The 18,079-nt window shown below is 41.2% G+C and overlaps 2 protein-coding genes across 4 annotated transcripts in view; one reads left to right on the top strand and one right to left on the bottom strand.

The window, feature by feature from the left end:
* Positions 1-1,335: 1,335 nt before the first annotated feature.
* Positions 1,336-5,760, bottom strand: UQCC6 (ubiquinol-cytochrome c reductase complex assembly factor 6). 2 transcript variants are annotated; one of them, XM_067469228.1, is made up of 3 exons: positions 5,659-5,760; positions 4,258-4,383; positions 1,336-1,619 (listed from the first exon to the last, which is right to left on the bottom strand). In XM_067469228.1, the coding sequence occupies exons 2-3, from the start codon at positions 4,363-4,365 to the stop codon at positions 1,527-1,529; spliced, it is 201 nt and encodes a 66-aa protein (XP_067325329.1). In that variant the 5' UTR covers positions 4,366-4,383; positions 5,659-5,760; the 3' UTR covers positions 1,336-1,526. The 2 variants fall into 2 exon arrangements, with proteins under 2 accessions (XP_067325329.1, XP_067325328.1); XM_067469227.1 differs by having other exon boundaries at positions 5,666-5,759.
* Positions 5,761-11,048: 5,288 nt separating this feature from the next.
* Positions 11,049-18,079, top strand: part of TDG (thymine DNA glycosylase) — a 15,200-nt gene continuing 8,169 nt past the window's right edge. The window contains exons 1-2 of one of the 2 annotated variants that reach the window (XM_060776898.2): positions 11,049-11,100; positions 15,687-15,826. In XM_060776898.2, coding sequence (XP_060632881.2) covers positions 15,736-15,826 — 91 coding nt within the window. In that variant the 5' untranslated portion in view covers positions 11,049-11,100; positions 15,687-15,735. Of the gene's footprint in view, positions 11,101-11,124; positions 11,297-15,686; positions 15,827-18,079 lie in introns of those variants that run through there. The other variant, XM_060776897.2, reaches the window with a different exon arrangement.

Here is an 18,079-nt window from a genome sequence, read left to right as displayed (position 1 = left end):
TTATTTGTAAGGGAGGTTATATATTTTGTCTTGCTGACAGGAGCTGTTGCACTAATGCAGTGGTCAGTCCACGAGAACGAAAATATGGACTGTGGCCTCACCATTACTACACCGTTGCCTCAAAACCACATGGCAACGAGAGCGACTGGTCTTGCGAAACCCTCTTGTAGTGCTGAGTGCAATAGGGATGTTGGGAGGGGAGAGGTTGACTACCCACAAATTATTACTACTACATCAGCTCTAGATTATTAAATATGGTTTTCTGTGGGCAAGCAGAGGGTGACTAGTGGATGGCATATATTTTGTATAAGAACCTAGAACTAATGTGGTCTGTCCAATGCCATTTTTGTGAATCAGCACCTCAAATAACTAAAGCCAATCTAAAGTTGATCAAAAACTGATTCATAACTCTTTTGGTACTAATGTTGAGGGGAGGTCCCTGGTCAAAAAAAAAAGGTTGTGAACTACTGCACTAATGCAAGCTAAAGTTTTAGGTTAATTGTATAACATGACTAGACAGCCCTGGCTTCTGATTCCTATTCAAGTATTATTTTTTTCCACAACAAAATGGGAGGCTCCTGCACTTACCGGGGAAAATGGGAAATTTTAACAGACTCACACATACCAGAATGAGTAGGTTCTACAGCATTCCGCATGCTGCCACAAGCAGAACAGTTTTGAATCCTGAGTCAGGTTTCTTTGGGTACAACACTTTCCTGTGAATGATTCACATTTGCATGCTTGATGCCACCTTGCTGCCTTGGTTCATGAAGAAATAAAACATGACTCTGTTACCAAGAGTTCTGCACTTCTATCTTTACAAGGTTCCACGTTTTTGATAAAGTTCGTTCAAAAGGTTTGATGACATGCTATTTTCTCCATCATAATCATGAACTTGGCAAAATCCAGCTAGTTGATGCCATGTCTGGTGCAAGAGACTTGTAATTATTTGTATATATTGCCTATAGTGGTTAGGCTGTAACAACAACCTGAGAGTCCAGTTTCCAAGCTAGCCTATCACAATGTGTTGCAAGTACAACTTTAAGCATTTCTGCAAATTGGAGATGCTTGCAGGGCAGGCTGTCTTGGATATACTGAACTCGGACTATTTCCAATGGTTAGACATCAAATATATGATGTCTTCAAAGCTAACTGCTACCAATTAAAACCACAGTATGCTGTTTTGTCACACAAGTCAGACATCCATTTCCGCTCCCATAGGATGTAGTTGTCTATGGGGCTCCATGACATAAATTGAGTCCACAGGAGGTGATGTTCATATCAGCAGCTGTAATGAATACAAGGCACTTGTGGCCAATTTCTCACACAAAAATACTCAGAAAATATATTCACATTTAATTAAAACATGGAAATGATTGCATTGTATCCAAAGCTAAGAACTCTGGGCAAAAAGGTCACAATATCTGGACTCTTGATGAACACATCTAGTAACCATTGTCTAGTTGTATCCATTCAGCTGTGAAAATAGTGCACTTTGTGGAGAGATGCAACACCACTCTGCATAGTTATTGTGCAGGTTGAACTTGCTGTTTTTTTTCTTTGAGACCTAAGAGTTCTGTTCTGAGCTCTCCAGGTTTGGGAGGAACTTCAGGTATTGTCTGCAAAATAAAATAAACCCCAAAAACATCAGTCACATGAAAATCAGGATAAAAATAATCCAACTGTTGCCCCTCAATAATTCATCAGGTCCCGAGACCAAACCTATTTCTGCCTATTACACCCTTGAACTATGGCAAAAACCTTTTATGTTACGCAGGGAAAGGGATGTGAAAGCCGGGACACTTGCATAATGGGCTGAATTTAGAAGATCCGGGTTTTAATATGTCCTAGGCCACGAAATTCATCAGATGACCTCAGGCCAAACCTAGTTGCAAAGATAATTCAGGAGGAAGGGGAACCATGTGAACTATTCCAGCTAGATTGAAGGAAAGGGGGGATTTAAATGCTCTTACTGCAATTCCTTTTCCACAACACCTATCATATGCCAGAGAAGTATGCTATCTTAAACACGCTTCTTAAGCAAAAGGCGGGATACAAATCAGTGTCTCTGTACAAATCATCAAGAAAACATTTGGGCAAATCAAAGGCTCAAAACAGTTTGAGCAACAACAACAAAGATAAAGTGGACCAAAGATAAAGCTTTGATTCACTTTAAACATCAATTTCTGCCCTATCTAAAGAAAATGTTATAAAGTCTGCATGCAGGTGGCCTCTTTATCCTCATAAATTGTATCCTATTAATAACATTATCTGATAGATGTGGAGAATTTGTGGGAGAATGATCTCTAGAACATGGCGATTCACTCTTCTAAGGTACTCCAATGTTGAAATGAGATATTTTTCTGAATTAGTCACATGAGATACGGTTTTGACATACTTTTATTAATTCTGTTGCAAGGAATTTATCACATAAACAAATTTATATAATTTCTTAGTGTCACTTAAGTTGAAATATCAAGAGTGTAGAAATCAGTCGAAAGCCTGTCAGTTACAAAATGGTTACATAGATTCCGGTGGGATGCCTTAGAAAATTAATCTCACCTAATCAGAGGAAAAAATAAAACCTATTTATAATTATAATAATAAACTTTATTTATACTCCGCTCCATCTCCCCCAGGGGGACTCGGGGGGGGGGGGCTTACATGAGGCCATGCCCATCAATACAATAAACACAGTATTGCACAAAACATAACAAAACCAAAAAAATAAAATACATAAAATGCAAAAGCCAATATAATAGACAACACAGCAATATAAAATCAGACATCAAAACACAGAAAAAAAATTCACTGGGTAGGGCCAATTCAAGAATAAAAATTTAAAAACACAGAGATAGGGCAATGTAAAAAAATTACTCCCAGTTCATCCATATACTATGGTCATTTCTCTATATGGGCTTCACAATAAACTCATCTAAAGCTGTAGAATAACAGCTTTAGATAAATTGATGGCGACCTCATAGAGAGATGATCTGTGGTATAGTTGATGTATATAGAGTCACTGTCTTTTGTTATATACATGATGACTGATAACTAAACTTTATTGTAACAGAGGAATGTGTGGATGCAGTGACAAACAATGTATATCTTAAATTTAAAAATAAGACTAAAACCTGATTACAGGCATTCCCCAAGTTATGAACAAGATAGGTTCTGTTGGTGTGTTCTTAAACTGAATTTGTTTGTAAGTCTGAATAGGTACATTATTTAAGCCTGGATGACCTCCGGCCCTTGCGCCACCACTTGCTGTGATTCCTGCTACTGAGGCGGTGGCGACTTTTGCTACTCATAGAGGCCAGTCCACAACCCGAGCTGTCTTCCCAGCTAGGAAACCTCTCTGGGAGAGAGGTGGTGCCGTCCTGCTTCCATTGCTGCTTCCTGCTCCCGCAACTAACCCTAGCTTGAGTATGACCACATTCTGTCAGGAAGAAAGATACAGGAGTCCGCTGAGGACCTTGGATGGGGCCTCCTGCCTGGCAGAAGGAGATGAATTGGATAACACTGGGGCCCCTTCACAGAGTTACGAGGGAAAGGATGGAAGGGGGGGCTTCCTTGCCCACCCGCTGCTTCCCAGCGAGAAGGAGGAGGCAGCGGCTGAGGGAGGAGCTCCCTTCCCAACACAAAGGAGGCCACTGGTCCATTTCGGAGGATACATGCCAATCCTCAGAAGGTCCCCAATAGGGCTTCCCGTGGACCCTTGCAAAACAAATAATCAGAAAGAACTGACTAGAATACATAGTTTACTAACAAAATATTTTCGATCGTTTCCAGAATTTCAGGGGAGCTCAGTTACATTCTGTCTGGATTTCGGGGGCTCAAATTTGGGTTCGTTAGTCATATCGTAAATACAGAATTTGCCAAAATGAATACAACTTACGAACCACTTCGGAATATACATACATGCTTTGGACAACATGGTGAAGGGTAAACAACCCTGTGGTGCATGTTTTGCTGTCTGTGCCCCTTGTCAGAAGGTTTTCCCTCACTTTCTGTCCTTGTGATAATTGGATTTTGAACAATTTGGCTTGTAATGGAAACAAGGATTGTTGATACAGCTTCAGTGGAGACACCTGTTTCCCATGATAACTCTTTCCAGAGCGAATTTCCCTTCTTGGGGGTAGACTTCTCTCACTTTCTGTTGTCCTAACTATAAGACATATGTATGTCAGCTGTTTGTAATTTGAGGACTGCCTGTAAGTGTCTTAAAACCAAAATAAATGGGGAAACACCACTTACAAGATCAGGGCGGTAATATCGATGGACAACCTCTGCGCCAGCAAACATGGCCAACATACTCGCAGTCAGCATTTTCAGGTAGCGAGGCCAAGGTACTCCTGCAGGCATGGTAAAAAGAGATCAGGGCTGGAATATGAATCAGAGAAGAAGGAAGGGGTTAGTAATGAAAAAATTGAGTTTTTTAATATCAGGAATAGGGTGGAGTGAAGGAGGAATGCTTATATCTTGGATGAAAGAGGAATACTCAGTGTCATTAAGAGAAAAAGCGGCATGTAAATAAATATATAAGACCCTCCCCCAGCACCAGCTGTTGCTCTGGGCCAGAGAGAAGAGAGAGGTAATAATAATTATAATCTTTATTTATACCCTGCCACCATCTCTCCAATGGGGACTCGGAGCGGCTTACATGAGGCCAAGCCCAATCAACAAATTACAATAAAATATAACCAAAACACAACTGAAAACGCAAACAATAAACAACACCATTATTACATAAAACATGTAAATACATAACAATATAAAATTACAATAGGCGCAATCACAATGACAATGGGCGGGCTACATGTAATGATTAAAAGTGAGACTAATTAAAAACTAATTAAAAACTTGGGCGAGATAAAAGAGAGACAGATTACTTGAGGAGGAGGACTCATTATAGCGGGGGTTGTGGAATCAAGCTTTCTCACGAAGGGGGGATGACGACATATACTCCAATAACAGAACGTTGTACTATATAATGGTATAGTACAATACAGTAATATATAATGTTGATATTGTACTATGCTAATAATACAATATATTGTATGTGTGTGTACGTGTATATAGATATATATCTTGTAAGCCGCTCTGAGTCCCCGTTGAGGTGAGAAGGGCGGCATATAAATGTCATAAATAAATAATACTGTAATATTAGTACTGTGACAGGAGCCCCCGGTGGCACAGTGGGTTAAACCCCTGTGCTGGCCTGGCAGGACTGAAGACCGACAGGTCGCAAGTTCAAATCCGGGGAGAGGCGGATGAGCTCCCTCTATCAGCTCCAGCTCCTCATGTGGGGACATGAGAGACGCCTCCCACAAGGATGATAAAAACATCAAATCATCCAGGCGTCCCCTGGGCAACGTCCTTGCAGACAGCCAATTCTCTCACACCAGAAGCGACTTGCAGTTTCTCAAGTTGCTCCTGACACGACCAAAAAAAAAAGTACTGTGACCTTAATATGCTGGCATTGTGGCCAATATTATGGAATCCTGCAATTTGCATTTAGTGAGGGGGCATCATTCTTTGGCAGAAAAGGCAAACAGCCTTGTTAAACGACAACTCCCAGGATTCTATACCATTGAGCGGTGGCAATTAAAGTGCTCCCAACCCACATTAGCTCCACAATCCAGAAACAGTCATTACCCTTTACCTGCTTGGATTCCCCCCTAAGAAAAGCATGGAGAAACAGGACAAGGAAGGACGACTCTTATTGGCCGAGAGAAGGACCAGTCGCGAGCGCAGAACGCGCCACTCTGTCACGCGGGAGGCCGTCAGGACGTTCTGCCTCATCGATTCCGTGAGCCACAGAGCACCATAGAGATAAGAATAGTAGACTCATATAGACTCGTGTCCCAGCTTGAACTTAAGAGACCCCTTTGCCTAAGACTTAAGACCTACTTAACCTACGACGTTCAAGTAATGCGAAAGCTCCCATGTATGAGCAAATGAAGTATTTTGGATGCCTTAATTTGTAGTACTTAGGCGATCCCTCGTTGTCCGAGTAAGATAGTCTTTCAAGATTTGTGAACTGGCAGTGGGTCCGTAGGTGGCTGTGGAGCCCTATTCTTGATGTGCATCTTCTCTCGCAGTGAGGGCATTGGTTTCCAGGTGGAAGGCGATCTCAGTCGGGATTGGCTTGACGTGCCTTCCTCCTGGCACGTTTCTCCCTTTCGCCCTCCATTCGTGCCTCTTCAAATTCTACAGCACTGCTGGTCACAGCTGACCTCCAGCCGGAGTGCTCAAGGGCCAGGGCTTCCCAGTTCTCAGTGTCTATGCCAGAGCTTTTAAGGTTGGCTTTGAGCCCATCTTTAAATCTCTTTTCCTGTCCTCCAACATTCCGTTTTCCGTTCTTGAGTTCAGAGTAGAGCAACTGCTTTGGGAGATAGTGGTCGAGCATCCAGACAACATGGCCGGTCCAGCGGAGTTGATTGCGGAGGACCATCGCTTCAGTGCTGGTGGTCTTTGCTTCTTCCAGCAAGCTGACATTTGTCCGCTTGTCTTCCCAAGAGATTTGCAGGAATTTTTGGCGGCCACACTGATGGAATCTTTCCAGGAGTTGTATGTGATGTCTGTAGATAGTCCACGTCTCGCAGCTGTATAGCAGGGTTGGGAGGACAATAGCTTTATAAATAAGCACCTTGGTATCCCTACGGATGTTCCAGTCCACAAAAGCTCTCTGCTTCATTCGGAAAAATGCTGCACTCGCAGAGCTCAGGCAGTGTTGTATTTCAGTGTCAATGTTGACTTTGGTGGAGAGGTGGCTGTCAAGGTAGCAGTAATGGTCAACATTTTCTAATGTTACACCATTAAGCTATTTCTGGCATTGGAGAGGGATTGGCTGCGGACTGCTGGAAGAGCACTTTGGTTTTCTCAATGTTCAATGACAGGCTGAGCTTCTCGTATGCTTCTGCAAAGGTGTTTATAGTGGCTTGTAGGTCTTCTTCTGGATGCGCACAGACGACATTGTCATCAGCATATTGGAGTTCTATAACAGATGTTGTCATAACCTTGGTTTTGGCTTTCAGTCTGCTGAGGTTAAATAGCTTGCCATCTGTCCGATAGATGATTTCCACTCTGGTAGGAAGCTTCCCATCAACAAGATGAAGTACCACTGAGGATGCTTGCCATAGATGCAGGCGAAACGTCAGGAGAGAATGCCTCTAGACCATGGCCATGTAGCCTGAAAAAACCTACAACAACCCAGTGATTCCAGCCATGAAAGCCTTCGACAATAAGATGAAGTATCATAGTGATGAAGATAGAAAATAAGGTTGGGGCAATAATCCAACCTTATTTTTTGTAGTACTTACTTACTTAGGCAATCCCTCGTTGGACGAGTAAGATGGTCTTCCTTGATGACTATTTTTGTGGGTTTGTAGGTGGCTGTGGAGCCCTATTCTTGACCCGCATCTTCTCCCACAGTGAAGGCATTGGTTTCCAGGTGGAAGGCGGTCCCGGTCGGGGTTGGCTTGACGCGCCTTCCTCCTGGCACGTTTCTCTCTTTCACCCTCCACTCGTGCATCCTCGAATTCTGCAGCACTGCTGGTCACAGCTGACCTCCAGCTGGAGCAGTCCAGGGACAGGGGTTCTCAGTGTAGTATGTGTCTGTATATCTTATATACCAAGCATGGGTGAACTTGGGCCCTGCAGGTATCTTGGACTTCAACCCTCACCATTCCTAACAGCTTCAGGCTCCTTCCTTTTTCCTCTCAGCGGCTGTTAGGAATGGTGAGAGTTGAAGTCCCAAGTTGCAGGGCCCAAGTTCACCCATGCTTACTTCAAGCAGAGTCACTTTTTGTATAAGCTACCTGGCATGATATAAGAGTCTAGAGTTGCTGAATTTATCAACTCCTGAGGAAGGGGATTGCTTTCCCCAAAACAGGGTACAAAAATACCCGGGCACCCCTGTTGAATGCCATTGGGACTTTTCTTTGAAGACTTATTTTGAGAAGCAGTGCTCCATTTTTCACTGGACTTGAGTTGGATCTTTTCCATGAAGATTGTTTTGAGAGTGGCGCTTCATCCTCATTATTGTCTTCAGTTTACAGCCTCATGACTCAATGCTTACTTTGTTTATATGACTTTTCTCATTGAATGTATCCCTGAAGCCTATATACAGTGGAATCCCTATCCAGACCCAGAACTGTTACGTTTGAGAGCGGTTGCTCCTTTTGATTTCTGTGTACCACTGAATTGAGCTATGTGCTGGGGATTTTGGTAAATGGAATATTATATGTTTTTTTGATAATACACTTTGACATTATGCATAGATTGTTTTGTGTTTGTGCTGATATCTTACAAGTACTCTGGGATATTGTGTAGTGGTATATCTTATATAACAAGCATGGGTGAACTTGGGCCCTGCAGGTATCTTGGACTTCAACCCTCACCATTCCTAACAGCTTCAGGCTCCTTCCTTTTTCCTCTCAGCGGCTGTTAGGAATGGTGAGAGTTGAAGTCCCAAGTTGCAGGGCCCAAGTTCACCCATGCTTGGTATATAAGATATACCGATACTACTACAAAAAATGTTGTTCGACTCTTCGTGACTTCATGGACCAGTCCACGCCAGAGCTCCCTGTCGGCTGTCACCACCCCCAGCTCCTTCAAGGTCAGTCCAGTCACTTCAAGGATGCCATCCATCCATATTGTCCTTGGTCGGCCCCTCTTCCTTTTGCCTTCCACTTTCCCCAGCATAATTGTCTTCTCTAGGCTTTGCTGTCTCCTCATGATGTGGCCAAAGTACTTCAACTTTGTCTCTAGTATCCTTCCCTCCAGTGAGCAGTCGGGCTTTATTTCCTGGAGGATGGACTGGTTGGATCTTCTTGCAGTCCAAGGCACTCTCAGCACTTTCCTCCAGCACCACAGCTCAAAAGCATCTATCTTCCTTCGCTCAGCCTTCCCTAAGGTCCAGCTCTCACATCCGTAGGTGACTACAGGGAATACCATGGCTTTGACTAGGCGGATCTTTGTTGCCAGTCTGATGTCTCTACTCTTTATTATTTTATCGAGACTGGACATTGCTCTCCTCCCAAGAAGTAAGCGTCTTCTGATTTCCTGGCCACAGTCTGCATCTGCAGTAATCTTTGCGCCTAGAAATACAAAGTCTGTCACGGCCTCCACGTTTTCTCCCTCTATTTCCCAGTTGTCAATCATTCTTGTTGCCATAATCTTGGTTTTTTTGATGTTTAGCTGCAACCCAGCTTTTGTGCTTTCTTCTTTCACCTTGATTAGAAGGCTCCTCAGCTCCTCCTCGCTTTCGGCCATCAGAGTGGTGTCATCTGCATATCTAAGGTTGTTAATGTTTCTTCCAGCAATTTTTACCCCAGCTTTGCATTCATCAAGCCCCGCACATCGCATGATGTGTTCTGCATACAAGTTAAAAAGGTTGGGTGAGAGTATGCAGCCTTGCCGTACGCCTTTCCCAATCTTGAACCAGTCTGTTGTTCCGTGGTCAGTTCTGACTGTTGCTACTTGGTCCTTGTACAGATTCCTCAGGAGAGAGACAAGGTGGCTTGGTATGCCCATCCCACCAAGAACTTGCCACAATTTATTATGATCCACACAGTCAAAGGCTTTAGAATAGTCAATGAAGCAAAAAGAGATGTTTTTCTGAAACTCCCTGCCTTTCTCCATTATCCAGCGGATATTGGCAATCTGGTCTCTCGTTCCTCTGCCTTTTCTAAACCCAGCTTGAACATCTGGCAACTCTCGCTCCATGTATTGCTGGACCAGTACAACCAGATGGATGATAGATAGATAGATAAGATTAGCTAGATAGATAGATTAGATAGATGATAGATAGATAGATAATAGATAGATAGATAGATAGATAGATAGTAGGGCTGGGCAACCACGGAAAAATTTGTTTCTAAACTCGATTCGTTTTTTGGGGTTTTTTGCGTTTCGATATTTAAAAGAATTCCGAAATTTTTCTTTAAAAAAGTTCAATATTTATGAAATTTCATAAATTACGAAACAATTACGAAACGATTTTGAAACGAATACAAATCGATTTGTTAATGGCGTACGCAACCGCGCAATACGCTAAAAAACCTCCATATGGGACAGGGGGAACTTTTGAAGCTTCCCTCTCCCTCTGTTGTTGACTGTTGGTGTGATATTTATAATTTTTTTTCACTGATTAAACAAACAACAGCTATAAAACTTGCCCCAGACATGCGGAAATAATAACGAAACAATTTCGAAATGATTTCGAAACGAATACGAAGTAATTACGAAACGAATTGAAAAATTCGTTTCGTTTTTTAGATGCTCCTGAATGGTTCAAAATCGCTTCGTTATCCAAAAAAAAATAACGAATTTTTAACGAATTACGAAATTACGAAACGAAACCGCCCAGCCCTGATAGATAGATAGATAGATGATAGATAGATAGATATGATTAGATAGATAGATAGATGATAGATAGATAGAGAGATAGATGATAGATAGATATATCATGGGGGTTTTGTGTGGGAGGTTTGGCCCAATTCTATCATTGGTGGGGTTCAGAATGCCCTGTGATTGTAGGTGAACTATAAATCCCAGATGATAGATAGATAGAGAGATAGATAGATAGATGATAGATAGATAGATGATAGATAGATAAGATTAGAGAGATAGATAGATAGATTAGATAGATAGATGATAGATAGATAGATGATTGATTGATTGATAGATAGATAGATAGATAGATGATAGATAGATAGATAAGATTAGCTAGATAGATAGATTAGATAGATGATAGATAGATAGATATGATTAGATAGATAGATTAGATAGATAGATAGATAGATAGATAGATATCAGAATCCTTCCTTTTTTCTCTCACTTAGCGGCTGAGGGGGGAAAGGAAGGGGCCTGAGGCTGTTGAGGGGGGAAAGGAAGGGGCCTGAGGCTGTTAGGAATGGTGGGAGTTGAAATCCAAAACACCTACAGGGCCCAAGTTCGCCCATGAACCATTGAACCTTTGAAAGTTTCTCTTTGATACCGGAAGTGACTCGCGTGTCACTCTACACTTTTCATATCTCTAGCGGCTTCTGGGCGTCATTTCCGGCGGTGTGTGAAGCCGAGGGGCCGCAGAAGGTATCGAGAGAGGAGAGGGGAGGGGGAGGAGGGAGGAGCCGGGAGGGGCGCGCGCAGCCGGTTTCTGTGCGAGGGACCCCCAGTCGGGCTTGACTCTGGGCCTGGCTGGCTGGTGAGGCCTTCTTCCTGAGGCTTTCTTCCCTCCCAGGAAGCACCCACCGCGCTCGGCCATGGAAGCCGAGGAACCGGGCCCCAGGTATCTCTTGGCCGCGCCAGGCAGGGAAAGAGGAGGCTTGGGGGGAGGACGGGGCCGAGGCCGAGGCCGGCCTTCCTTCCTGCCCCGAGCAGCGCGCCCAGTACAAAAGACTCATTGATTGGGACGCAGGGAGAAGGCGACGAGCCTTCGCGCTCTCGCAGACACTTACCAATAGTGTAGTATTATTGCTACTGCTGTTCGGATGGAATGTGCAGAGTTGTTATGCTTTCACAGACATATTAGGGTGGGATTTGCACACACATATTATCATCATTATGAGACACGGTGTGTGGGGTCTTCAGGGCCCAGCAAAGGGAAGGCGTTGGTGTCCTGAAAGAATAGAATAACTTCATTGTCATTTGGAAATGGATTGTTACCCCGGCTTTTTAATTTCATGTTTTAATTTTTCATTACTCCCAATTTTAGGTCTTGTTTATTTATTTATTTAGGGCATTTATGTCTCGTCCTCCACAGAGGGACTCGGGGCAGCTAAGATCCAGCACATCATAGTGCCCACAATAAGAAAAGCATAAATATACATCAATACTAGCTGTCCCCTGCCATGCGTTGCTGTGGCCCACTCTGGTGGTCATGGGGGTTCTATGTGGGAGGTTTGACCCAATTCTATCATTGGTGCGATTCAGAATGCCCTGTGATTGTAGGTGAACTATAAATCCCAGCAACTACAACTCCCAAATGTCAAGATTCTATTTCCCCCAAACTCCACCATTGTTCACATTTGGGCATATTGAGTATTCGTGTAGAGCAGGGGTCCTCAAACTTTTTAAACATAGGGCCAGGTCACAGTCCCTGAATCTGTTGGAAGGGCCGGATTATAATTTGAAAAAAACATGAATGAATTCCTATGCACACGGCACATATCTTATTTGTAGTGCAAAAACCACTTAAAAACAATACAATAATTAAAATGAAGAACAATTTTAACAAATATAAATTTATTAGTATTTCAATGGGAAGTGTGGGCCTGCTTTTGGCTAATGAGATAGGATTGTTGTTGTTGTGTGCTTTTGAGTCGTTACAGACTTAGGTTGACCCTGTGTGAGGGCCGGGTAAATTACCTTGGAGGGCCGCATCCGGCCCCCGGGCCTTAGTTTGAGGACCCCTGGTGTAGAGTTTAGTCCAGATCCATCATTGTTTGAGTCCACAGTGATCTCTGGATGTAGGTGAACTACAACTCCAAAACCAAAGGACACTGCCCACCAAACCCTTCCAGTATTTTCTGTTGGTCATGGGAGAACTGTGTGCCAAGTTTGGTTCAGTTCCATCGTTAGTGGGGTTCAGAATGCTCTTCGATTGCAGGTAAACTATTTTTTTTTGTCGTGTCAGGAGTGACTTGAGAAACTGCAAGTCGCTTCTGGTGTGAGAGAATTGGCCGTCTGCAGGGACGTTGCCCGGGGGACGCCCAGATAATTTGATGTTTTTATCATCCTTGTGGGAGGCTTCTCTCATGTCCCCGCATGAGGAGCTGGAGCTGATAGAGGGAGCTCATCTGCCTCTCCCCAGATTCAAACTTGTGACCTGTCGGTCTTCAGTCCTGCCGGCATAGTGGTTTAACCCACTGCGCCACTGGGGGCTCCATTAGGTAAACTATAAAAATTGTTTAGGTAAACTATAAATCCCAGCAACTGCAGCTCCCAAATGACAAAATCATTTTTTTTTTAGTGAAGGACATACATTGGGTTGTTAGGGATCTTGTGTCCAAATTTGGTGTCAATTCGGCCAGTGGTTTTTGAGTTCTGTTAATCCCACAAAAGAACATTACATTTTTATTTATATACATAGATAAATAAAAATACAGTGTTTGTTTGTGGGGTTAACAGAACTCAAAAACCACTGGACAAATTGTCACCAAATTTGGACACAATACACCTATCAGGTCAACGAGTGACCATCACTCATAAAAACACTTAAAAACACAGCAGAAGGGACTTAAGAAGTCAAAAATCAAAAATTACATTACAACACATGCACAAAACCACATATATACACAAACATACACTCATATACACATATACAAAACACATATACACAGACTGGGCCACAGCAATGCATGGCAGGGGACAGCTAGTAATATAATAAAAACAGTATAAAAATAATATAAAACATTAAATACAATGCCGAATTCAGTCGTAATCCTAAAAGCAGTCCATCATAGTCCATTAAAACCGTAACTTTGCCAGCAAGTTAGTCTAGTCCGCAAAGGCCCGATCCCACAGCCAGGATTTCACTTTTTTTGGAAGGACAGGAGTAATGGAGCAGATCCGATTTTATTTGGGAGGGAATTCCATAGCCAAGGGACCACCACAGTGAAGGCCCTTGTTCCTAAATGTTCATTTGTTACATTGTAATTTTGTAGTTATTTGATCCCTAATTTGTTATGTCTCACTATTGTTTGATGTTGTTGTTTAATGTACTTTATTTGATTTATGATTGTTTTATTTCTGATTGCACTTTACGGCATTGAATGTTTGCCGATGTTGCTGTGAACCGCCCTGAGTTGTTCTTGTTATTATTATTATTTTAAACATAACAAAATGAGTCCACAGCAGACAAGATCACTCTGCTGGCTGCTGTATTGGATCATATGTCAGGCACTTCCCAAGTGTGTAGGACAGTGTGAGGTATTGGCGAATGATGCGTGCAGATCCCAGTAAGGTAGCCCTCTGCAGCTGGCAGATGGTAATTTTGTCAGTGCAGATTGTGTTTAGTGCAGGCCAAAGTCTTTAGCCACTGCAAATGTTGTTGTTGTTATTATTATTATTGGAGCTCCCAGTGGTGCAATGGGGTAAACCAGTGGTTCTCAACCTGGGGTCCCCAGATGTTTTTGCCCTTCAACTCCTAGAAATCCTAACAGCTGGTAAACTGGCTGGGATTTCTGGGAGTTGTAGGCCAAAAACATCTGGGGACCCCAGGTTGAGAACCACTGGGTTAAACTTTTGTGCGAGCAGGACTGAAGACCAATAGGTCGCAGATTAAAATTCAGGAAGAGCACAGATGAGCTCCCTTTGTCAACTCCAGCTCCCCATGCGGGGTCATGAGAGAAGCCTCTCACAAGGATGGCAAAACATCCAGGTGTCCCCTGGCAACATCCTAGCAGATGGCCAATTCTCTCACACCAAAAGCGACTTGCAGTTTCTCAAGTCACTCCTCACATGGAAAGAATTATTATTATTATTATTATTATTATTATTATTATTATTGCTATTAGGATGAAGCATGCCTTTATTGTTATTGTATTATTGCTACTACTGTTAGGGAGCAATGTATAAATCAAATGTATGTTTTCATTATTATTGCTACTACTTTTAGGTTGTGATGTGCAGAGTTTTTATGCTCTCACACACATGCGCATCTCTATTAGGATGGGATTTCCACACACTTGTATATTATTATCATTATTAGAATACAATGTGTGAGGTCTTCAGTCTTGCACACACATTATCATTACTACTCCTGCTGCTATTAAGATGCAGTTTGTCTTCATTATTGTATTATTTCTACTATTGTTAGAGTGTGATAGATATCAAATGTATGTTTTACAGTATGTCTTAATTACTTCTGCTACTTATAGGGTGCAGTATGTCTTCATTATTATTGTATTATTGCTGCTACTGTTAGGGTGGGATGTGCCGAGTCTTTATGCTCTCACACACTTGCACATCGTTATTAGGGTGGAATTTGCACACACAGTGGTATTATTACTGTCATTATTAGGATGCAATGTTTTGGGTCTTCATTCTCTCACACACATCATCATTACTATTATTATTGTATTATTGCAATGTTTGGTAATTACACACACTTCATCATCGCTTTATTTTAAATAATTTTGAATAAATCAAATGTATGTTTTGTTAGGATTATTGATGTGTTCATCATTCTTTTAGATAAGTTAATATAGTATCTTGACCATACAAATAGGAGAAAGAAAATGTAACTTTATGACTCACTTTATTTTTTTAAGACTTTGGAAATGAGCCTTATTTGCACTCTGTTTATATTAAAACAGAAAAACAAAATTTTGTAAAAACAGAAAAATAAATGTATTGTCTAAGGCTTTCACAGCCAGAATAACTGGGGTGCTGTGTGGTTTCCGGGTTATATGGCTGTGTTCTAACATCCTCTGAAGATGCCAGCTACAGATGCCAGCTACCCTGTCAGGAGAAAATGCTAGAACACGGCCATACAGCCTGGAAACCACACATCACCCCAGAAATATGAATGATGAGATCAGAATAATACAATACTTATCCAAATAACCACTAAGAGAAATTTGCCAGTTCAGCTATGAAAATTATGTGAAGTACTTTATCCTAATCTGACAGTTTGAACAGTAATTATTTCTTTACCTTTTCTTTTTAAACAAAAGATACTACACTCCTCTTCAACCAGCATTTTATCCTTTTTCATTCCATCAAATGATGACTGCTACAGATATGGATACCTTGAATGATCAGGAAACTCCTCAGGAAATTTTGGAGCAACATATGGTTCAGGAACCTATCCCAGGTATTTTTTTTTCTTGAGGTGTTTCAGTCAGATATGTATTAATTAATTTCTTCCAAAAACAATGGCATTGCTTCAGTTATATTTTTGGCTTATTTTCAAGATAATTTTTACTATACTAAAGTAGTTCTGTTTTAAACTATTTGAATAATATGATTGGTGAGGTATGAACAAACACCTCATGCTTATTTTTAATACTTATTTCCAGATCCTTTACAGAGTAACAGTTTGTATGGATGCTTGTTTGAAATAAAGTTGTTGCATTTCTATAGCATATTGTAAGAATAAATATTCCTGTGGAAATTACTCCAATATCTTTTTTTAGGAATATGTCCCATCTGGACAATTCATAGGCAGAAATCCAATTTGACACTGGATTTATGGAGTTTCTTTCATTCCTCCTTTCTGTAGCCCTAGAATTGCCTAGAAAATTGACTCTAAAAGATATCCAACCCAATGGATCTGGGGTTTTTGTTTTTTTTTAGTGCTTGGGTATGGGCTGATTAGGGAATGAAGATCATCATGGACTTTTATGCAGAATTCTTCCGTGGATATTGAGCATTAGAAGTAGCCCATCATGTCATATATGTGTTACATCCATTTCAAATGATCAGTACATCTGGTCAAGTCTGTAAAGGCTGCAAACAAGTTTTTTTTAATGGAAATACCATTTTTCTTGTCACACATGATCCCGGAACAGGTCACAACAATCAAACTGCACAATGGTCTTGTGTATAGCTTGTTGTGTGTATTTTTATAGTGTTATGTTTTATCTTTCTGTTTCAACCATGTTATACCCCGCCTCAAAACGTAATGAGAGACGGGTAATAAATACATACAGTATATTCTGGCGTATAAGACTACTTTTAAACCCAATAAAATCTTCTCAAAAGTCAGGGGTCGTCTTATACACGGGTGTAGTCTTATGCATGGGAGTCGTCTTAACTCTATATTTTAACTGGAAAAGTTGGGGGTCGTCTTATACGCCCAGTCGCCTTATATGCCGGAATATACGGTAATTATTACTATAATGTGCTTTTAATGGCTATATAGTTGTTATTTTTAGCCAAATGTCTGCTGAAAAAGGAAGGCCTTTAGTTGTTACTGAAAACTCTATAATTTAGGAACAGTTTACATTATTAGAAACTAGCTCAGAGGAGGGACTATTTCACAATAAAGATACTAGTGCCAAGAAGGCCCTCTGATGAGTCAAAAAAGGTGGTTTGTTTTTTATCTTTTCCAAGAGTCGCACACTCAAAAGAGTATCACCTGCTGACCTCAAAAGATTGGGCAGGATTATATGGGAAAGAGCTATCCTTCAGGTTCTTATATACTTGTAATATGACCCACTGAAGTCAGTGAAACTTCTTATATTGAACTTAATATATTCCTTATGGATCCCACCCCTACAACCACTTAATCATTAATATAACCATGGCTGTATTATTTCACTCTGCTTTGCCATCTGAGGAAGTTGATTGAAATTCATGAAAATGCATGAAAAAATAACTTGTCTTATAATCATTCTAAAGTTGATTCCCATCTCCTTTTCCCTATGCTGAAACAGACTAACATGGTTATTTCTTTGGTAAAATGTATCTTATTTGAGTTTTTGGTTAGTGCCTAGTGTGTTCTGTCAGAAATCTAGCCACACTACACCATTCTATAACAATATTAAAAATAATGGATTGCAAACCAAATTATGATTTGGGGTGATGAGAAAACCTGGTTGATTTCTAAGAACTTTCTGCCATACAGTTACAGAAGTATTGCTTATAATTATGCACAAAAATAGTATAAATCACTTTTATAATAGCAGAAGTTATCTTTTAGAGCTATGTAAAGGGAAGGTCCAATTCAGTTTTTTCTTGTGTAGGCCTCTTATGTATACCTTTCCTTGTGATGTTGGATGCACATGTTAGATCCAGTGCAGGACTATTGGCAGAATTATTTTCTAGTCAAGTCCTCTTTGTTATTGTCACATTGGATCTAGTATTTTAATTTAGACCTATCAATCTGCTCTTGAAAACTGTGTCTGGCATAAAATTACTATAATTTAAAATTTCTTCTGTGACAAAGGCAAGATTGATTTGAAACACTTGTAATAAATAGCATTTTCCTCATGCACATGATGCATAAAATGGCACAGTGTGGAGTTGAGAAGCTGTTCCCTCAGCTTGGTCAGTGGTGCTTATCTGATAAGCATTGAATGATGCAGTACTCTTTTTCAGTCTTAGGTCTAATAGAATAATCATT

The sequence above is a fragment of the Anolis sagrei genome, chromosome 5, assembly GCF_037176765.1.
Source record: "Anolis sagrei isolate rAnoSag1 chromosome 5, rAnoSag1.mat, whole genome shotgun sequence".
Classification (NCBI taxonomy): Eukaryota; Metazoa; Chordata; class Lepidosauria; order Squamata; family Dactyloidae; genus Anolis; species Anolis sagrei.
Note: the sequence above shows the minus strand (reverse complement) of the source record. Positions and strands in the feature narration are given on the sequence as shown.

Bases quoted from the DNA above. Each gene is read 5' to 3' on its own strand.
- UQCC6 (XM_067469228.1), bottom strand. From the start codon at position 4,365: ATGCCTGCAGGAGTACCTTGGCCTCGCTACCTGAAAATGCTGACTGCG. The intron at 1,620-4,257 runs GTAAGTGGTGTT...TTTATTTTGCAG, and splicing joins GATATTACCGCCCTGATCTT to ACAATACCTGAAGTTCCTCC.